This window comes from Equus przewalskii, chromosome 6, assembly GCF_037783145.1.
Source record: "Equus przewalskii isolate Varuska chromosome 6, EquPr2, whole genome shotgun sequence".
NCBI lineage: Eukaryota > Metazoa > Chordata > Mammalia > Perissodactyla > Equidae > Equus > Equus przewalskii.
The window spans coordinates 6,150,372-6,173,951 of NC_091836.1; the positions used below are offsets into that span (position 1 = coordinate 6,150,372).

A 23,580-nucleotide genomic window follows, 5' to 3' on the forward strand; every position below is an offset into this window, starting at 1 on the left:
GAATCTGAGTAAAAGGTAAAAAGTTCTGTTATTCTTGCAAATTTTCCATAAATTCAATATTATTTCAAAATTAAAACTTAGAAAACATGATCCAGTTTTAAAGCACTACTAAAACCTCAGAAATCAAAATCGGGACGATAAACCTTTGGGGGCTTTCAGGTATGTCTAGGATGGATGGATGGATGAATTTCAGTGTTTATGATAAGACATTTTAATGAATGTAAAAAGGACGCCTTTATTTCACGAGCCCTATTTCCAGACTATCAAAGAGCGGAAATGCAGCTGCGCCTCTCATTCTATTAAGCAATGGGTATTTGCCTCTAGCAAACTTGCTCAAAGTCCAGATACACTCAGTAATAAATTCAAATACACTAACAGGTAGACCGGAATTACATTTATAAGTTTATAGTGGAGAAAATACTGATTTTCAAATATAACAAACATGAAATTCTGAAATCAAACAGGCAGTGTAGTATGATCAAGGGCACTTATGCACTACTGCTGGGCATCTGCACATGAATCATCAGGACTGCACGTGGCTCTGAGAGGCAGGAGAGTGTAGCCTGGGCCAGCCAGCCTGACATCCACTGCGCTTGTTGCAGCTAATCAACTATTACGTATCTCGTGCAATCACTGTCCAAGAGCCCTTTGAAAATCACTTTACCACTTTTGATGTCAAGGCAAACCGATTAAGTATTCTTTTATTTGACCCAAATTGAGTGATAACATTTAAACTGCACACTGGAAAGCAATTATCCCTCAAAACAGACAATGATGGTTTAATTAAAAGAGGTTAACAAAGCACATGTGGAAAAATCAAGATAAGATAAGCACCAAGGTGAACATATACCTTGATGGGGAACTAAAATATTTGACTATACAATTTGGGGTTCCAATTCAACAATTTTTGTTAGTAGTTATGCCAGAAGTAATTGGAGAAATATGTACCTAATTTTTGAGAGGTTATGTCTGGGGAGAGGATTACAGGGAAATATACATGTTTTAATACATATTTCAATGTCTGAATTTTGAAGAATATGCATTGTTTTTACAATTTAAAAACAGCTAAAATCAGATCTAGCGATCACTAACAGTAAAGATAAACAAATGTGCATGGCAATAGCAAGCTATATGAGTGTCTTTACAGAGATCAAATTAAATTTCTAGTATTTTCAGACCTAGCTAATAAACATTAAGTTGAGAAATACTGAAAGGGAATGAGATAAGCAAATGATGTGGGCATTTTTCATTCCAGAATGTGGAAGCTCTTTGGACTCAAAAAACCAAATCTTTATTCTATAAAACTTTCATAATAATCTTAACAGTAGTTAGCTTTAAAAAGCCACAAAATACTATGAATTAAATATATGATAGATACAAAAAAAGGACATCAGATTACATTGGAGTAAAGTTATTTTTAAATATAGTACATTTCAACAGAAAAATTTTACAATGGGAGACTTTTTAATTCACTTTTTCTAATAAAGAGTTTTTCTCTTTGTTTATTAAAACATAAAACATTTTCTTCTTGAACCTTTATATGTAAAATTTATCAAACTGACAACTTCCTTAGTAACAGGCTGAGCCAGGTGAAATACGTAAAGCAATTTACATATAAGATTAGAAGGCTAATTTTGGTTTTACTGCATAGGTTTAATATTACTGCATAGGTTCTAAATTTACCACAAAACTATAACAACTTCTTAATTTTAGATTTGCAGTTGCATCATCCTATCTGCTATCTAATGGTGGAAGCACCACCTTGTGGCAAAAGTAAGAGCTTCTGAATTAGAGAGGTTAAGACTGTTACCCAGGGGAGAGGAGACACCTCGGCGGGCTTTGGGGGCACTAGTGATGTTCTATTTTCTGACCGCTATAGAGATGTTTTATAATTATTTGTTAAACCACATGACTTTTCTGTTACTGTGTTTTGCAATTTTAAAAGTTTAGGGAAAAAATGTACCTGAATTAAAAGTCATTTGCCTAAATGCTTGAATTTTCCAAGCATCAGTTATATTTCCTAGAGCTACAGTGCATTCTTAACCTTGTAAATGCACTATTGTATTTTTATGATAGGAAACAAAATATCAAAAAGAGACATATTCTTTGCTGAATGATGGAAGGACTGTTTCCTCAGAATGTTTTCACCGCTGCTCTCTCAGCCTCCAAGAGCAACTGCAGGTGCTCTGCCATGATCTGGAATCACCTGTACACACCTCTAGCAACACGTATGAACACTGCCCCAAACCTTAGATGTTACTGCATGAGCAGAGAATATCAAGGATATAAGACATATTTAACTGTGCAACAATATTCAGGCAAAAAGGTTTTTCTTTCACCTCTTATTTCCTGTATTTCCAGGAAGTGGTGCACACTAACTATTCACAAAATCACTTGAATTCATCAAAGAGAATATCATCTCTCCAGCTGCCATGGAATCACTTTTCCCAGGGCTAAGCACATCAAGCTTACTACCTATTTCATATCGTAGAACAATTTTTAGAAAGGGAGAGAACTGCCTTCTTTTTTTTCAGGAACCTATTGGGATGCCTTAGTGACCATCTCCTTCATTCTGACCCTCACCCAAGCATATCTCAGCGGCAGGTGACATGAGCCATTAGCTGATGCTGCCCTGTGCAGGGGCAACACTGCATCGCCCAGAGACTGCCACCCAGACCAGCATCCATTCCACCATGGAAAGATGCTCTCACTCACGATTTCACCTCTGCTTCATCCACACACTGGGACTATTACAGATGTGGGCAGCTGTGCCTGAGACTATTTCACAGGACAAGGCCTTCTGCTGAGTTAATGCTACCTGCTAAAACAAACCTTATGCTCAAGTTACGTACAGAAAATATTTTTAAAGAAACTCATTAGAATGTTATGTAGCAGTTCTCGACTTAGGCCATCTCACAGGGCTATAAAAAAAGAGGCAGCCACCAGACAGATATTCTGTCTTTAATAACTCCAGGTATGACTACGCCAATAATCAGGAATATTACTCAGTCAAGTGTTTGTTTCTACATATGAAGAAATGTCAAGCTATTCTACCATCAAGATCTATAACTTCCTTTGGGAGTCTTTAAATGTAGCTGCCTCATAGATGGAAGGGAGGAATACTCTCAGGGGTCTTTTAACAGAGTCTTAAAATGGAGAATGGGCTTATTGAACTTAAATCTGAAGAGGTCAAATTTTTATGTCCTCCTGAACACAAGAAAGAAAATATAAACTTAACATGAGTCGCTTCACTAAGATTTCTGGATTGACTATGCCTAATCTTAAGATAAAATATTCTTAATGAGAAATCTTGGCATTGATATTCTATAGAAGTTATATTTCAATATTTTAATCTAATATACCAACTTACCAATCTATCTAAAAAAGTTCTTCAATATTTTCTATGAAAGATATAGTTAAAAAAAGTTTTTATCTCTTTTCCTCCTAGAAATAAATGAGAGATACAGAAAGAGAGAGAGACAGAACCATGAGAATAATGAACAAAACTGCTACCACTCGGGAACATAATCTTTTAAAATTTTTGCCACAACTGGAATCAAAAACTCAATAATTCTGACAGACTGTTCTATTTTTTTAATACAAACATATCTAACTATTCAAAGTATAAGATACATCTAATCTTTCAAAGTCTTAGTGGTTGATATTGTCATAAGCATTAGAAAAGGAACATACTTAGTAATAAACAGTGAGCTCAGGCACAGTTTCACACAGACTATTTGACCTTCAAGAAATCCAGAATCTCTAGAAATTATGCAAATTATAAGGAGGTTTAAGTTTTGTAATGTCCTTTCCTCAACTTCGGCTAAATGTAACCAAATTAAAATACAGATGGTTTGTCTTTGGTCACGAAGCATTTGAAATACAGTGATAGATTGCTTTTCATCCTTTCTCAAGAATGATCTTTAAGCAAAGCCCTCACTCAGGAAGACATACACCAACGTGTGTCAGAAAACTAACATTCTAAATTTTATAGAGCATCCCCAGGTAATGTTAACAACCAGATTAAAAAATAAGGGGAACCAATGCTATTCTCTATGTCCTTGAGCTGGGAAGTTTCTCAAGTAAAGGAGTCATGTTCAGGAAACGATATTCAAGAACATAAATTCTTAAGCATTAGTTTCTCTGTTAAGTCTCTTTCAAATTCTTCAGTTAACAGAAATACTTGAATCTTCAACTGCTAACCCTTAGCTTGCAATGTTTTGATTTTTCCTGAATCTTGAAAATTTCTCAGTACCACTAAATATATTATCTTCTGTTTCTTCTCATAGAACTAATGTTCATAAAAGGATCGTCATCATCGTCCTGAAATGACACACAAATGTTATGTCAGGGATTGCATCATGCTTCACTGAGACAAGACAGAAGTTCTTATGGGCAAAACAAGACCACTAAGAGTTATTTTCTCCTTTCACATGAGATAGATTTTCATGTTTCTATTTCCTCTACAAATGCGAACAGTTTGTCAATTTATCCTTTCCTCCCTTCCTTAGTAGCTATTTCACTGCTGAAATAAGTGCAATTAAACTCCTGGCATTAAAAATAATTTATTCTGATATATATGTGTTTGTATATATACATACCATATACATTTCTCTCAATTATCAACCTTAATAAAGGCAAATAAGCTGTGGGTAAGCCAGAAAAATTACTACTCTTCAAGTCATTTCTATTGTTTCTTGAATAGGTTTTTTTCATTTACGTTTTATTACTGTTGTATATGTTGTTCTGGAAACTCAGTCAAAAACATAATGAAGCCACATGACCAAGCTCAGAAATAGCTGTAATTTTATTTCCCATTACCCATTTAATGTTAGAAATAAACAGCTACTCTCAGACTGATGCAAAAACAACCTAGCAAAGCAATCTTTCATATTTATTTTGGAAAAAGAAGCAGATGGAGTATTTCAATTTCAGAGTTCCCATGCTGCTGGGCTGTAGATCATATGTACAGTAAGAACAGACAGGAATATCAGATACTAACTAAGAATTTAATCAAAGAGAATAAAACTAACAAACCACAGATAAGCCCAAGTTACAAAATTTGATGAAGAAAACATAAAATTTATTCTTATGTAGTCTATAACTAAATATTCAGAAGAGAAAGCAAATTTGTTGGCAAATTTTTTATTTAAGACAATAAAAAAGGGTAATTATTTGGGGCTAGGCTCTGTTGGTGGTCTTAACACATTCAAATGTTAGCTAAGTTAGCTATTTCTGGTGAGAAATGGACGCCTTGAGAAATACACATTCGCTTTCATTCATTGATTCATTTTCTGCTACTATCAAAGGCAGAACTTGTTAATAAACCAGAGATAAATCCAAACTGAAGTATAATAGAGAATTTGCTAATAGTTCTTCTTTGCAGTTAACATGAACTATATAAAATTTTTTAACTGTAACGTATAACCACATGTACATCTAGGTGTTTTGGAGTTACCAAAGGAGTCAACCACTGCTTGCTTCCCTCCCAGAGGCAACATTTAACAGGCAGACTGAATTCATGCTGCCATTTTTCTCTGCAGCCTGAATTCTGATGAGTCCTCTCCTCAAGCTGTTTCAAAGCCACAGCTGGAATACAGGGAATATGACAGCAGCAGTTGAGGCTCAAAAGGAAAGGCATGAGTCACATGCTATAACAGGAATGAACTTGGAGGACATTATACACTAAGTGGAATAAGTCAGTCACAAAAGGACAAATACTGTATGATTCCTCTTATAGCAGATATCTAAAGTAGTCAAATTTATCAAAACAGAAAGTAGGGGACAGCCATGTGGCCGAGTGGTTAAGTTCACACGCTCCACTTTGGCAGCCCTGAGTGTTGCTGGTTCGGATCCTGGATGCGAACATGGCATTGCTCATCAAGCCATGCTGTGGCGGCATCCCACATAGCACAACCAGAGGCAGTCAGAACTAGAATATACAACGAAGCCCTGGGGAGCTTTGGGGAGAAGAATAAAAAAAAAAGAAAAGAAAAAACAAAAGAAGATTGGGAACAGTTGTTAGCTCAGCTGCCAATCTTTAAAAAACAAAAAAACACCCCAGAAAGTAGAATAGTGGTTACCAGGGGCTGGAAAAGGGAAATGGGGAGTTATTGGGCAATGGGTATAGATTTTCAGTTTCGGAAGATGAAAAAGTTCTGGACATCTGTTGCATAACAATGTAAATATACTTAACACTAGTGAACTAAACACTTAAAACGGTTAAGATGGTAAGTTTTATGTTATGTGTTTTTACCAAAATTAAAAATTTTTTAAAGTAAATAAATGAAAAGGGTGATAGGCTTAAGTAAGAGAAACACCTTAAAGCAATTCAACAAAAGCCAACAAGGCTCTTCAAAGGGCCGCCATGGAAGAAAGAGAAAACTAGGCTTTACTTCAACTTGGCTGGAACAACAAACGAATGAAGGCAAGGGGCAGGTCCTGACTCTACCCCTTCCCAATCCTTCTCATTCAAGTTAGAAGAGATTTTATAGTTTTCTGGTCCAGATAACTGTCTTGAATTGGAGTTTCTTTCCTACGTCCTGCCATACATCTTATATATGAAACGTGTGGAGCCTATATAATGGATACTTAATAAATATTCTATTAAAGTAACATTAAAAGCTTTTAGGATGTCATCATTCATCATTTCTCCAAATATAAATGACAGAAGCTGAAAAAACTATTCTGATCCCAGTGTTAATTGGGCAAATTAAAGAAGAACTGAGGGAGTATCATATTTTAAAAATCTGCAAGCCTTTTATATCTGAGGTATTTACACTGGTGGGCACTCAACAGTTGCTACTTACTCATTCATTTATTTATTTATTTATTTTTTTGCTGAGGAAGATTTACCCTGAGCTAACATCTATGCCAATCTTCCTCTATTTTTTTAGTAAGGAGGCTGTCAGCACAGCATGGCTGCTAACAGAACAGTGTAGGTCTGCACCAGGGAACGGAACCCCAGGCCGCTGAAGCTGAGCACACTGAACTTAACCACTAGGCCGCTAGGGCTAGCCTGATGCTACTTATTGACTCTTAACATTAACTATAGTTAACTCAAAGGAAGATTATCAATGAAAATGTTTTTTTCTAAATAATTTCCGGCAACTAGCTTAGCAGTCCCTATTTAAATTTTATAAACAGTTAAAAATTAAGATTTAACAATATTACTTTATTACCTCATCTGATTCAAACTCGATCCCTTTAGCTGTTTGGCTCTGGGACATGTGTTTGCTGGACGATGATGTGCTTGACCACCTGAGGCAAAAAACATGGAAAAAACAAAGAAAATGAACAAAAGAATTATCAAAAGTGCTTTTCTCAACTTCGTTCCTAGGTTGGAGTTAACCATTTCCGCCTACTGATTCCACCAAAACTGTCATCATGATGCTAAGCGAGGCATATAGACTGAGGTATGAGGCTCACATTTTCCTAAGTAAAAAGCAATTTCATTAGGCAACTATTTTTGAATATGATGTTGAGTAACAAAATCGGTATTTCAACCAATATTTTTAACATTCTTAACAAACTAAATTTGACATTTCTAAAGGAAAACAAAAATAGTTATTATTTTAAAGGTATTATTGTTATGGCACCCACTTCTTAGAAGTACAGTATTTGATCTAGCTACTATATCTTGTCAACTTTGTTGCAACCTATTGAAGGGAATATTATTATTAAAGATATTTGCAAGAAAAACTTTTAAAAAAAAGTGCCTTTCTCGCTAAGTTTTCCATTCTAGTAGCAGCCACGAATAAAAATAATTAATACATTCCCTTCAATCCACATTAGAGGTAGTAAAAACTTAATGAGGAAAAGGACTCTAGAACCAAGGTTTGAATTCCAGTTTTGTCATTTATTAGTTATGTGGCTTTAGGCAAGTTACCTAGCCTCTCTGTGCCTCAATTTCCTCATGTGCAAAATGAGGATAAAATTTTTTTAAAGATTTATTGTGTTAATATACCTAAACACTTAGATTAGTGCCTGACTCATATTAAGCACTACACCAATGATTACTTATATTATTATTAAATCTCTTAGCATATATTAACATGTATCTACTGCCATCCCCCACTCCTGAAAATTGTGGCAACGTTGAGGTATTTTTAATTCAACTCTCGCTATGTTTCTGTAACAGGATAAAGGCTCTTAGGAGAGGCTCACTGCTTTCTAGGGTTGCCTCACCGTTTGTGCTATTTGTTTTCAATCCAAATCAAATAGCAAATATTTACTGAGTGCTTGCTCTTTCCCAGGTACTATGATAGGCCCTGGGAAACACCATTGAACAAGAAAATCATGATTCCCATCCTTGTGAAGCTTACCTTGTGGTAATGGAACCCATATTCCTACGTCCTTTCATTAATAAGAATTTTAAGTCATCTTAGATGAGGGGCCAGCAAATCAAGGCCAGCAGGCCATATTCAGCCTGCCAGTTTCTAATAGCCTATGAGCTAAGAATGGTTTTCACACTTTGAAATGGGTACATTTAAATGGTTATATAAATACCTACATAATACCCTCAATTTTGCCTCTTGGTCTGCAAAGCCTAAAATATTTACTATCTGGGCTTTTCAGAAAAAGTTTGCTGACTCATGTCTTGAATGAAAGCAGTGTTTGTGAATTTTATTTTTCAGCTGGGAAAGATTTGTCCTGAGCTAACATCTGTTACCAATCTTCTTCTCTTTTTCTTTTCCTTCTTTTTCCTCCCCAAGGCCCCAGGACACAGTTCTACATTCTACTTCTAAGTCCTAGTTCTTCTATGTGAGCCGCTGCCACAGCATGGCTACTGACAGATGAGAGGTGTGGTTCCGAGCCCGGGAACCCATGCCCTAGGTGATCAGGGCTGGCTCAGTGTTTGTGAATTTTTAGCCAATAATTTATTACCATGCTTTGGGATGCTATAAAAGCAAAAGAAATATGTCCGAAAGTCTTGTCTGGACAAACAGATTGAGAATCAAGAGGTCTTATGTCAGAAGAAAACAGAAAAATCCACAAGTTCTTATGCACAAAAGTAAAGGACAGGAGGATTTCTTGAGCAAACTTGAAGGGCAACATAGTTTTACAGGTAGAGGATCAAAGAGTTTATCAACTGATCCATCTGGGGAGTCCCTGTCTCTGTACTTGAGCTAAGCAGGAACTGGGCATTGTTGACCTGTTCCCACCTGTGATGGGAAGAGGCAGATCAGCAAGAGCATAAAGCCACAGTCCAAAGGTGACAAAGTTAGGTTAATGCATTGTTGCTGGGGAAAGTAGGGGGGGTTATGGAAAGAAACGTTTGAGACCCGACTCTGCTTTCTGATGTCTCCCGAAACAAAGTCATTTGTCTAATGGGGCCCAGAAACAAGCCAGGCATCTATGACAGACATTGGCTTATTTGATCACAGCAAGAGCTCTAATTCTGCATCAGAGGACCCCACAGACCTACAGATCTCATCTGCAAGAGCCCCCCTATCCTTGGAAATCAGTGGTGGGAAGGGAAAGAAATGGGTATACTGTTTTGACTCTTGAGTCAAATAAATGGGCTTTTGTTCTGGATCTCAAAAAGTGTTAATTTGATTAGCTTCATGTAGATGGCTCAACAATAAGGGGAGGGGGTACATCAAATTGAGCTCCAGGAGTTGTAAGTTTTCTCTATTTTTGTCCATATATAATTTGGGGCCATAAATTAGAATTCCTGTCTAGAGATGTTCAGACAATAAGTCAGTTGTAGCAGTTATAAGTGTAAGATAAAATGTTAAATTGGCCTGTGCTGTGCCTGGCACATAAAAGGTACCCCAAAATGCTAGTTTCTCTACTGCAAGGTTTAACAGAATCCCCTCCATCTCTCCTCCTGATGGAGCTGGGTCTTCTCCCGCTTGCTGCTTTAAGCTGATGGTGGTTATTACCTGCCAGCTCTATCAAATCTGGAAGGATGCTCTTATTCCTAGTACAACAAGAGTAGAGTTCCGAACAATTTTTCCAGGGAAAACTAGGCTTTCCATGGCTCATCTGGCAGAAGGGAGTTTTACAGCTGGAAGTTATTTCCTCTTTAAACTTAGCTGCCAGGAACATGACTGCTTTTATTGCTTACCGTTCTTCCTATTATTCTTGTTCTAGTTCCCTAGCCCGTTGCTTAGTTTATTCAATAAGCATTTACATAGGCACTATGTGCCTGGTACTGTACTTAGCACTTCACAAACATCAACTCCCTTAAGCCTCATTACAACCCTTTCAGGTAAATATTATCTTCATTTTACAAATGAGGATACTGAGGCACAGAGAAGACAAAAAGCTTGCACATGGTCCACACCTAGTAAACGCCAGAGCTTAAATACTTTAAATTACAAGTGAAATAAACCATACAAACCATGCCATTTCTAAAAAATTCTTCCAAACAGCCAAAATTCTGTCATTCAGTGGCTTCATCAGAAACATAAATCTGCCAAGGCGGATTTCAGATTTCTTGCCAAAATGTTAATTTCTAAATTGCTTCTCACCATTTAAATGATCCTTATTGCTTGCACAATGGTCTGAGAGCTTAATCTATTATGTTAAGAAGCAAGTTTCTGGAGCAGAATGCTTGCCTATGTGACTAGTTGGGTGACCTTAGGTAAGCAGCCTACCTAGGTGCCTCACTTTCTTCAAAAGTAAAATGGGGATAATGTGGTTATAACTGCACCTACCTCCTGGGGTGATTGTGAGCACCAAACAAGCCAACTTATACATAAAGGCACAGAACAGTGACTGACGCGCAGGAAGTGCTAAACAATTCAGTTATCATGATTATTACCTCATGACTAAATAAGTCAAGAGACATTTATTCTACTGAAAAACAGACAACCCAAAATGGTAGCAAAATCAAGATATTGTTTCTTTAATACCCTTAAATATATGTCAAACCAACTAACATAGTAGTTTCATTAGTTCCAAGAATGAAAAATAAGGACCCCATAAAAGCCAAACTTTTATATTCCTCTCAACTATTGACTCACGACTGAAAAAACCCACAGAAAGCTAGACCTGCTTTTGTTTGAGTGTGTTTTACTTTACAAAGACAAGAAAACCAAACAAGCACTTAGAAAGGGACTCTCTTCTGTCGATGGACTGAGATATCCTGATATCCATCCAACAAATCTCCTTTTCCCAAAGCAAATGTGAGTGAGGTTTCTATCAGCAGACACCAAAGGAGCCCTGTTTAATACACGTAACTCAAGCCTGAGAATTCCAGCACATCTTCTTATGAGCCGACTACCTCAATTATCCTCAACTACCCACCGCAAACACACAAACTGACCGGCCTCTCAGCCTATCTTGGTATTTTTCACTCCTTCTACAAAGGCCAGCACTGGCTTTGGCAACTCTATTTTCTGGGTTTTTCTCATGTCTTTCTTGTTGCTTTTTCTACTTTACCTAAGCTCTAAAGATTGAAATCCCAGGATTGGAACACAAGCCCTCTTTTTTCTCTACCTTCTCTTTCAAGGTGATCGATCCACTCCAATGGCTCTAAGTGTCAGTTATGTGCTGTTGAGAAGTAAATTTAGGTATCAATCAAACCTCTTATCTGAGCTCTGGAATCATAAATTCAATCACTTATAAACTCCTTTCAGGCATCTCAAACTTTCCATGTTTAAAGAAGAACTGTTGATTATCTGCCCATCATCCTCTGCAGAAATCCGTTTCTCTTCTTTATGCCTTTCTCAGTGTACAGCATTAAGTACTCAAGAGGAAACCTGGAAATTGGCCATGATTCCTCATTCTCCCTCACTCCAAATACTCAGTCCATCCCCAACTTCTGACACGTCTACCGCCAAGTGTATCCTGAAACTGTCTATTCCCTCCATTTCCCCCGCTACCACCCTGGAGCAGGCCTCCCGCATCTCTTCCCTGGACTCGCCACAGCACCTCCTTTCAGGGCAGCTGGTTTGCACTCCTGTCCTCCTGCACCACAGGGATCCTTTATATGTAAATCAGATGGTGCCACTACTCTCTCAAAATCCTTCCCTGGCTTCCCCCTGCATTTATCATCAAGTCCAAATTCCTCACCCTGCTCACCTGTTCCTGCTTCAGGATGTACTCCTGCCTGTCTTTTCTACTCTCATCTCAAACCACCTCCTTTCCACCATGCTTTGGTCACTTGCTCCTAAATTACGGTAAGGTTGTTTCTTCTTCAAGAGACTTGGCATATGCTTTTCCCTCTGCTTTCTGCAAGGCCAAGTATCTCTTAGTAAAATTGCAGTTTAAAGGTAACCTCCCCAGAGGCCTTCCCTGATCACCCTTTTAAGCAGTTGTCTGTGGCCTGTGACATTCCTCTGTATTGCTGCTCCCTGACGACTTGATGATTTCCTTCAAGCTTTCTTACACATCTGTTATCATCAGCTCAAATGTTACCTACTTTCTTTGTAAAACCTTCAATGACCTATCCTGGGAAGACATTGGCACTTCCGTTAGATTTCATTACACTTGAATAAAACACTGACTTGGTGGATTATTAGTGCCCTGTAATTAGCATACCACTAAAAAGTAAATTCCTAGAAGAAAGGAGACATTGCTTTCATATTTTTATCCCCAGCTCCCAGCATAATGTTTAAATAAATAAATAAGATGTGGAACTATATTTACCAAATTTTCCAATACAGACCCTTAATTCATATAAAGTGCATATTCTCAACAAGGTCAACATCACAACCAAGGAATGAAAAGTGGTTCCAGGAGATAGGGTGGGTGAAAAATTTTGGCTATTTTAACGGTTTTTGGCCCTCCCAAGCTCAATCCTACCCAATAAAATTTCATTCTTTAGTATTTAACCTCTCTTGTTAAGGAGAAATTAAATTTGTTATTATTTATTTTGGTTTTTTTGGGTTTTACTGTTGTTTTGTGTGTGTGTGTGTGTGAGAAAGATTGGCCCTGAGCTAACATCTGTTGCCAATTCTCTTCTTTCTTGCTTGAAGAAGATTGTCACTGAGCTAACATCTGTGCCAATCTTCCTCCACTACATGTGCGATGCTGCCACAGCATGGCTTGACGAACGGTGCTAGGTCTACACCTGGGATCTGAACCTGCGAACCCTAGGCTACTGAAGCAGAGGGTACAAACTTAACCGCTAGGCCACCAGGCTGGCCCTTAAATTTGTTATTTTTAATTAATTTAAATCAAATTTAATTTTTATCCTTAGGTAACGAAAAAAGTTTGAGAAACACTGAGGTAGAGCTTTTTCCTCAATCTTTCCCCTATTTCTGTAACTCTGCTCAAGTCACTACTCTCAGCTGTCATTCTCCACCCCACTGATCCAAACAATTCCTGTATTTAAAATCACAGCTAGGGGCCAGCCTGGTGGTGCAGTGGTTAAGTTCACAACTTCCACTTTGGTGGCCCAGGGTTCACTGGTTCGGATCCTGGGTGCAGTCATGGCACCGCTTGGCAAAGCCATGCTGTGGTAGGCATCCCACATATAAAGTAGAAGAAGATGGACATTGATGTTAGCTCAGTGCCAGTCTTCCTCAGCAAAAAGAGGAGGATTGGCAGCAGTTAGCTTAGGGCTAATCCTCCTCAAAAATAAAAAATAAATTAAAAATAAATAAAAATAAATAAATAAAATAAAATCACAGATAAATTGTATTCCCTCTAGAAAGCTTTTTCTTCTATGATAGCCCACACTTCTTACTCCTTTTTCTGAGGGCCTATAAGCACTCATACCTAGTCTGTATCATAAAATTTCATACATAATTATCCCTTAATGGATTCAAATGTGCTCATCTCTCTTCTCCACTACATTTTATGTTGCCTGAAGGCAGTCACCACATTAAAACATTTATTATGTCCTCCATCAGACCTAATATAATATTCACACAGAATAAGGCTAAAAAAGCTGTTATTTTCTTAAGTAGAAATTTTCATTAACTGAGCTTTAGTTAAGCAGTGTTCACCTACAATGTTAACACAGAAGAAAATGGTAATAGTGAATCGAGTCAAACCTTACAGTAATAGGCCAAAACCAACAAAGGGCAGGAAAAGCATAAAAGTGCTCTGAAGACAGAGAAAGTCGACATGATTCCCTTTTTAGTGTTTAGTCCAGCACCCTATGTAATTCAGTACGTAAAGATACGAAGATGAAGAGAAGCTGAAATCAGCTATTAACAAAATGCAAAACTATTTTCTGTTAACTGTGGAGAGAACACAGTACTCCATCAAGAAAACCACTGGGTAATAAAGACAAAAGGAAATGAATTACAGGTTATTTGAATCTGCAATGAAAATACTTGTAATAGTACTGCATGGACTCTATAAACTAGTCCTTGATCGACTTTCCACTTCTCTACATACTTGACTAGCTGAAAATAAATCTGTTAAAATTCTATGGCATAGAAAAATATATAAATGGAATTCTGGATAATTTTTGGTTTTTTCAGATGTTTCTTTTTGCAGGAAGCCACTGCACCTACCTTTGATCTGTTTTTGAAGTGGTAGGAAAAATGTTGTCTTCGACATCTGACTCATCCACCTCCATCACCTAACGGGGTAAAAACAAAATAGCAAACAGTTTTGCTGGGAATGGAACATTTGAATAATAATGAATTAAATAATTAAAACAAAGGTTTTTTTAATGTATAAAAAGAAGTCACAAAAAAAGAGGCAGAAACCGTGTAAGCAGCAACTATCAAAACTAAAGCTCAGCCTGACCTCCCTCCAATGTCACTCTTCATTCACAAGTACTACTCTACACAACAGGTGTGAGCTCACGTCTCTCCCTGCCTGCATGGCAGCCTGGGTACCTCAAGGAACATGCAGTTAGATTGGTGAATGACTCACAGAGGGTCATGTGCAGGCAGTGGCCTGTGATTTTTCGGGGTTCTAAGGAGTGAGATCAATGGTGTTCAATCTCCAATCTGAAATGACGTATAAGACTGTGCTGCAAGTAATGGATACCAATCTTTCTGCTACATTTATCTGTTAAATACCGTTTGCTGGTTTCAAGCCACAGTAAAGATATTTGTGATTCTTGATTCTATCATCCAAGATGCTATCCATTCCTCTACATTTTGTGTTACTTGACACTTAATACACACATTTGCTATGTCTTCATCTAACTCGTAAGGCCAACGACAAAATACTGAAAAGACAGCATCTAAGACCTCCCCCTCCAGGCTGACACTGAACTATTTATTAAACAAAACTCATTAAATGCAGTTGTCTAAGCAGCTATGAATCCAGCCAATCCTGCATTTTGTCCATAAAACTATCAGGAGGTCGTCATGTACCTTGAGGGAATCAAATGCATTCAATGTTCTCCTAATCTACCACTGTATAAACTCAATCTAAAAATGAAAACAAACGGTAGTTTGGCATGACTTGTTCTCTTTGAACTCGTGTTCTTGCCTGATAATAGAAAAATCTAGAAGGGAAGCTACCTTGTGGACATGATGATAATTTTGCTTTCTGATATGAGGATCTTGAAGTATGAGCATGCAATAGTTGATTAGAAATAATGAAATGGAGCTCAGTATAAAAGTTAGCACTGGTATACCCACATATAAATTGATAATAGTAAGAAGAAAGAAAAAAAAAGAAAGATGAAGTTAAGAGAGATAAAAGAACAAGATCAGAATTCAGGACGGAGAAGAAGAGAAATTTACTTTTCTCTTTTCTGGAAAAGGGGGTGGGTCAATTGCGTCACATATTTGAGAGACCAAGACGAATGAAATTTGAGAAAAGACTGCTGGGGCAGTATGGTATAGAGCAACAATTCTCAACTGGGGATGATTTTTAACCCTCACTCCCATCCTGGAAGCATCTGGAAATGTCTGGAGACATTTTTGATTGCCATAAGTAGGGGCGTACTACCGGCATCTAGTGAGTAGAGGCCAAGATGTTGCTAATCATCCTATATTGTATAGGACAGTCCCTCACAACAAAGACTTATCTGGTCCAAAATGTCAACAGTGCTGCCACTGAGAAACCCTGATACAGAGGGAAGAGTACTGGCTTGGGATTAAGACACAGGTTTTGAAAGTGAGGTAATAGGAGGGTCAAGGCCATAGTGGACTATTCTTGGAATCCAAAGGAAGAGCAGAAGGCCTATGTTATATAGCTAGAGCTGAACACAGAGGTCCTTAGACTCTGATCTTTTAGTTTGTCCTGAGTCTACTTTCAGCCATTAAGGCACAAGCCACAGACTTATGAGAGTCTAAGCAACAAAAGGAAGGCCGGCATAAATAAAACCTTTATATGCACTGAATTGCCACTTACATATTAGTATTCCATGCATGGACCCCTTGGTTCAACACTGCTATCCTTAAAAAGATTACTGTATATATACATTTAAGGATTTCTAATCATGTGATGCACAGCCAAAAAAAAGGAGAGAAACCAAAAAGAATAATCCTAGAAGCCCTCAGTCTAGATAATCAGTAAGTTCTCTCTAGCTTTAATGTTCCACACTTTTTCTTCTATTTACTTTGTAGAGCAAAGAACTAACAATTCATAATCCAGGAAATATAAATTATTAAACACAACTATAAAACTTCTTTTCTTACCTCTGAGTAATTCTTAGTAGCAACATCTTGGGAGGGCTGCTGTCTTGTAGGTTTAAAGACTATAATGAAGAAGATGAAACATCCATTATGTTATTCTTAAAATAACTTAGAAAAATCTGCACATTTCTTTAGCTGAAGATTTTCTAAGTCTATATGCAAAAACCCATGATGACTAATTATAAAACCATTTATATTTTTTTAAAATCTCAAGGGAGGCAGAATTATATGTTCAAATAAATCAAAGCCTAGCTGCCAGTCTCACATGACTTCTTGGCTTATTCAAATATGGTAACAAGCAGTGTTCATAAATACAACTACACTGAAAATATTTTATAGAAAAATACCTGAAGGATAAAATTTGATCACCTAATAGATTGAACTCCAAATATGTTTAACCCTCCTAATGTCTTCCTTCTCTTATAGTCGGCAATACTTTAATTAGAAGCCATATGGTTCTGGTAAGAGCTGTCTTATTCTTCCTCTACTTTGTTAACCATATTCAGTACCTAAGAAATAGTCTAGAGAGAAATTCTAGAAAACAGTTTATCTTTTATTCTATGATAAAAGTTTCCTTTGAATCCTTACTTCTTTAGCTTTATAATCTTGGTTAGAAACATGAAATTTAGTTAACTCTATTTTTCCCAAGACCAAAACAGTATTATGATTTTATAAGAAATATATATTTGGTCTTTGTTCCCCTTTTTGGCACAGAGCCCCTAAAACCCTCGCAATTTCCTAAGTGACGAGAACTATAAAGATGTCTTTTGTTATGTTAACAAGGTGACTTTGGACTGCATCTAAAGTTTGGGGGCTTGCTGCCAGGAGAACCAACCATGAACAGAGGGTTGGAACTTTCAGTCCCATCCCCTGATTTCTGGGGAGGGGCAAGGGGCTGGAGGTTGAATCAATCACCCATGGTCAATGATTTAATCAATTGTGCCTATGTAATGAAGCCGCCACAAAAACCCAAAAGAAGGGGGTTTGGAGAGCTTCCAGGTGGTAAACCAGAATGCTTCCACCTGCCACCATGTCAGGCCCCAAACTCCATGAGAACTCCTTTGTTCAAGACCTTACGCTATGCATCTCTTTATCTGGCTGCTGATTCTATATCCTTTAATATCCTCAGTAATAAACCAGTAATCTAGTGAGCAAATTGGTTTCCTGAGTTCCATGAGCTGCCTTAGCAAATTAATGCAACCCAAGGAGGGGGTCGTGGGAATCTCTGATTTATGGCCAGTAGGTCAGAAGCACAGGTAACAACGTGAGTTTGCGACTGACATCTGGGACAGTCTTGTGGAACTGAGCCCTTAATCTGCAGAATCTGACGCTACCTCTGAGTACTGTCAGAATTGAGTCGAATTGTAGGACACTCAGCTGGTGTCCGAAAATTGCTTGGTCACCGCACACCTCCCCACACACACCATCAGAATTGGGTGCAGAATATTAAAAACCTAGAATAAATTTCAAACAGCCAATTAGAGGTTTATTTTCCCCTAAGCCTTACCAGTTTCCTAATATAAAAAACATCTCCCTCAAGACAACCGCAAACCAAATAACAGGGAAAGAGGAGAAAAAAAGACACAGGACTTGAAAAAGTCAAATGCTCAAAGAACCCCACAAAGTCCAAAATTCTCCTGGTCAGAAATCTCAAGAATCTTTCGACCTAGCCTAAATTTATGATTGCTCATTTGTCCTATTCCAGGTTCCAACCTCAACCTTGTGATGTCTGCCTGAGATGAGAGATGAAGGGCAGAAGCAGAGTTTTTATGCGCCCTACTCAATTATTGGCCTTACATCCTGCTCCACTCAAAAGGCCAGAGAAGGAGACTGAATTAAAAAGCCAGTAGTCATGACTCTTTCAAAGAATACTTCCGCTCAATAGTTATTCACTAACTGACTCCTCAAAGTCTCAGATCCTTGAAAACAAGAGCCTTCCTTTCTCGTTATCCCCAGTGGATAGCAAAAGATAAATCAATGTTTGTGAGATAATTAAAGTTATCAGAAGAATAAGGACTGAGTTTTGTTAGGAAGGCAATACGGTATGGTGGTTAAGAGCTCTACATTTAGACTCATTTTGACTTACTAGCTGGGTGACTATGGCCAAATTCTTTGGCTTAAGTCTCAGTTTCCTCATCTGTAATACAGTGTTAATAATACTTCCTGCAGACATTTGTTGAAAGGATAAAAAGAGGTAGTTAATCTAAATTGCTTTGGCAAGGGCCTAGTAGTAGTAGGTATTCAAATAATGTAGCCAGTAGTAGGAGTCAATGTCGTAGTGGCAGCAGCAGCCACAGCGGTAAATTAAATGCAAAGCAATGGCTCCAAGAGGTGTCTTTTATTCGCTTAGTCATCGTCCTCTGCAGACAAACTTCAATGGAAAAATCTAGGCTGTCAACTCTTATTTATAACCACTGCTGGCTTTAAGTGTAATATCTATCTTTCTCAATAAAATTCCAGTACAATAACAAATCTTTATATTCCATGGAGCTTGTTATAATAGGATTTGACCTTTATCTCTTCATTCCTCCACTTATAATAGGAATCTACAAGTTACAAAGTTGCTTTTGTCCTAAAGTTATGGTAACTATAGTTAATACCCCATGGTTGTTTAGTCAGAGACTTAAAAACACCAAATCTAACCTGATAAAAATAGTTTACTCATATGCATTACAAAAGTCAATTTCATTTTTCAAAAAAAGGCCCAATGTTGGAGGTAATCAGTTAAATTGTAAAACCATTAGACCAAATCAATTATGTAAAAGATAAATTGACACTAATTTATAAAACATCCATTTTCATAAGTTTATTGTAAATATTGCCACTAACACTAACAGCAACCATCACTTATTGGATTCTTACAAAATGCTGTAGTCAGTAATGCATATGCAAAAATTCATTTAATAATTATAATTACGCTGTGAAGTCAGTACTACACTGCCAATTTCAGGGACCTGAAGCTTATAGAATAATAATAGTTTACACTTCCTGGGGACTTCATATGCATAGATACTGTGCCAGGTATTTCAATGTATTTTCTCAATAATCCTCAAAACAACCCAATGAGGTGGACGCTGTCATCACCCCATCTTACAGGTGAGGACACTGCAGCTCAGAGATGGAATGCTCAACTAATCTGCTGGAAGACGTACAACTAGCAAAGGAAGGAGTTGGAATTCAAACCAAGGTCCTTCTGACTTTAGAACCATGCTCTTAATCTTTACACCATACAATCTCTAAGTGATTTTCATTCAATCATTCTCAAGTATTTAATGAGCACCTGCTATGTGCCAGGCAATGTGGATATGACAATGAACAAAACAATGCAAACTCTGTTCCTGGGTACTTTTAGTGCAAGGGCACCGAGCTGGCAGTTGAAGGGCTGGCCGACCACATAGGTGTGACTCGAGAGCCCACGTTCTTAGTCACAACTATCGCTACAAAAGGCACAGTAAGATTTTTGCCTGGAAAGTAATTCAGGAAATCTTGAGTTTCATAGTAATTTGGTTTACTTACATAGCCTCTTCTTACAAATGAATATTATTACTTAAAAAAATGATTAGTCATGCCAATTTGTGAACATTTTAAAGCACTATAACTGATCTCTTGTCTTCTCTACACAAACAGCAGCTTTATTCCACAATATCAATTAAGTAACAGAGCAAGAGTCATCAAAGAATATCTTTGAAAGTTTCATTGGCACAGTGGTTCTAAAATGAGCTGACATTAGAAAGTGAGAAAATGCTCACAAAACTTCTGTGAGACAGAGTTCTAGCTGTAAAGGTGGCAGTCCCATAGGAGTTTTAAATAAAGAAAATGAAGAGAAACCTCTGTATCTGTTCATTGTTGGCTAGGTTATTCAGACAAACACTTCTGCTGAAAACAATCCAAATTGCTACATCAAAAATTGAAAAAAAATTCTTAATGGCACTGAAGAGCTGAGTATAGTGAAGAATTAACAGGCCAAAACTGAAGAAAAGCTAGAACTCAGAGAGACTAGCACAGCAGAGTCCCTTTCCCTGAGGACACCTGCTGATCTGGGCAAATGTTAACACTGGTTTTGACAGTTCTGTTGGGGAGGGAGAGGGCTGCCACAGCTCAAGGCCTGCCCAAGGTGGAGAGCCTAATGCATTTCCTCCCTTCCTTAAACTGGGACCCCAATGGTTAAGGAGAGAAGCAGACATAAACAGGATTTCACAAGTACATATCACCTGGCTGGTCCTCAAGTTATAAATTTAAATTTAGCTTAAAGTGGTCTAAGACTTGTGGTGCCCCAGAAGCCTGGAGAAATAAATATGAATCTTCTCTGGAGGAAGACATCTTCATCCAACGTCTCCAATTATTCCCACTGATAATTCTTTTGGGACAATAGAAAAGCATGCAAGGAAACAAGTCACCATAAATGAGAACCGTCAGAAACAGACAACAGAAAGAGGTCATCAAAGACATTCAGACACTGGGTTATTAGACAGAGAATACAAAAAAAAAAAACCCTTACTATGCATACACAAAAAATTAAAAACAAGCTTAAAAATATCTGTAGGGAATTTTTAAAAACTATTAAAAGTGACATAGCATATTTTAAAAGAATCAAATAGAATTTCAAACCTCCCCCCAAAAAACAATGAAAATTGAAAATTCAATGGACAGTTTTAAGAACAGATGAGTGAACTGGAAGACTGAGCAGAAATAATTATTCAGAATGTAGCACAAGATGAAACAACAGACAATACAAGAGAGGTTAAGAATTACGGGAGGACAGATTGAAAAGGTCATACATTTATTTAATTGAAGCCCAGAAAGGAGGAGAAAAAGAACAACATAGAGGGAATATCTGAAGGGATAACAGCTACGGATTTTCTAGAAATGATGAAAGACATCGACTTAGTGTCATGAAGCCCAATAAATCCTAAGCAAGATAAAAAAGAATCCCATATCTACATGCATCACAGTGAAACTGCAGAACACCAAAGACAGTCAGCTGGAGGAAAATAGTCTGCTTTAAAAAAAAAAAAAGCAACAAGCTTAACTAAAAGCTGATTTCTTAACAACAGAAACCTGAAGACTCACTTCCGGAGATTAATTCTGCCCACTGGTGTCAAGGAAAGTTTCACATAAAACCCTTAAGCCATGATGAAAAAAGGCAATTTGGCTAAGGTAAAGGCGGGTAACTTATAACATCTATGCCTCTGTCGTTGCATGCTAACCAACTTTTGGTGGTTTAACACGGATGTGTTCATATTTTATTCACTCTCCTTTTCTAACTCCCTCTGTTTTCTCTTTTTTATAGTGGTACTATTCATAAATACTACTATGTCCCAGGTTTTTTGCTTTTTAACCTTCAGAATAGCCCAATATGGCAGGAATTATTATTCCTAATGTACATGTAAATGAACTAGGAGAGAGAATGACTTGTCCAAAGTCACAAAGTGTTTACATGTTGGACTCAGCCTAGGTCCTTTACCAAGCTGCCTTTTCTCTTTCTCCTTCTCTACTTTTATCTTAGACCTGCCAAGAATGGAACAACATCTTTATGGATGCCATTTCCCAAATGGCAACAAAGTCAACATGCTTCTGGAGTTAAAAGATAAGGATCTCAGCTGGCTCTCCTAGAGTACGGAATAATCCTTGGGTGAAAATATAGCAGCAGAATTTTTGATAAGAAGATTCCTTGAGTCATTTAATGGACTTGATGTTTTTATCCTTTCTCCAGTGTCAGTTGTCATCCAATAAATGTTGAAAACTACTTCTGACGGAGTCACAACTCACTTCCTTCTGAGGCAGCTTACTCCCTCTGTATATTAATTAGATAGATTACTCTGTATAATGCAAAGACTCCTCTACTGAGAAACAGTAGCTACGTCTCTAATGTTACATTGATCTGGAAACAAGCACAGAGGTTAACTACTGGTTCTGGAGTCCAGAGAATGTGGGATGGACCCCAGCTCTATAATTTACTAGTTGTGAGACTTTGAGTAAGTTGCCTGTCTTTTCAAAGCCTCAGTTCCCTTTTCTGTACAACAGGGATAATTTAAGTATCTATGCCACAGAGCTGTTAAGAGGTGTGCAGTGAACTGTTTCATAAATATTAGCTATTATTAGTACTATTAGGGTTGTATTAACCTAGGGCAAATTGCTTAGCTCAGTTATTCACCTATAAAAGGAGGGAGTAGGCAAAGTTGTTCTGAAGTCTTCTAGATCCATTCTACTAGATAATACACTTAAATCTTATGCTTCTAGCTTTTCCCATCTATCCTCATTGGATTAGTAGTTCTTAATCTGGAGGATGGGCTTCATAGGGGTCCTTGAACCCTTTGAAATTGAGCACAATTACATATGAGTACTTATTTAAGGAGAGGACACATAGCTTCCATCAGATTCTTAAGAATCCATAACTCAAAACAGATTTAAAACCATGCATTCGGGATTATACAAATCAAATCTATTCAATCTTTCACATGATGGAATTTAATTTATGTAAAGACCTGACTTTCTCAGGTTAAATATCCCAAGTTCCTTCTACCACTTTTTATACTGTATGGTTTCTCTTCTGAAAGATCATATATAGCAGATATTCTTCTTGAAATATACTTCCAAAGATGAGCACAGTATTCTTGGTGTGAAGCATCCAATTCAGGACAGAGGGAGAACTTCCTTGCTGTCGAGATGCGTTACTTCTATTAATATAGCTTAACACACCACTAGATTTGGACAGTTAGGTCGACCTGCACAACTCTTATCGATCTAACTCTTTTTTACTTGAGTTACTGCTACTGTTCATACCTCTCACAACTCTTTTTGTGCAGCTGTTCTTTTGGACATAAATACAGTTTATATTTACCCTTGATAAATAAAATCTTGCAAGATTTAGTCCAGCTCTCAAATCTGTCAAAAATTAATCCTAGCTATAAAAGTGAGTCAATAATTAACCTCAAATAATCAGATAGTATAAATAAAATACATATGGATATATTCTGAATGCTGGGTAGAAAAAAGATCCACCTATTTTAACAAACATTTGCATAAATTTGACTAACAACTGAGGCTGGTCTCATAAACTACAGTATTAAAG

The 23,580-nt window shown here is 37.4% G+C and overlaps 1 protein-coding gene across 5 annotated transcripts in view; it reads right to left on the bottom strand.

Moving 5' to 3' along the window:
• Positions 1 to 675: 675 nt before the first annotated feature.
• Positions 676 to 23,580, bottom strand: part of MRE11 (MRE11 homolog, double strand break repair nuclease) — a 64,054-nt gene continuing 41,149 nt past the window's right edge. For 3 of the 5 annotated variants that reach the window (XM_070622897.1, XM_070622898.1, XM_070622899.1), the window contains exons 17-20: positions 16,512 to 16,570; positions 14,421 to 14,488; positions 7,182 to 7,260; positions 5,130 to 5,960 (exon numbers count right to left, since the gene is read on the bottom strand). In XM_070622897.1, the coding sequence (XP_070478998.1) occupies positions 5,811 to 5,960; positions 7,182 to 7,260; positions 14,421 to 14,488; positions 16,512 to 16,570 (356 nt within the window). In that variant the 3' untranslated portion in view covers positions 5,130 to 5,810. Of the gene's footprint in view, positions 4,324 to 5,129; positions 5,961 to 7,181; positions 7,261 to 14,420; positions 14,489 to 16,511; positions 16,571 to 23,580 lie in introns of those variants that run through there. The other 2 variants (XM_008513765.2, XM_008513764.2) reach the window with 1 other exon arrangement.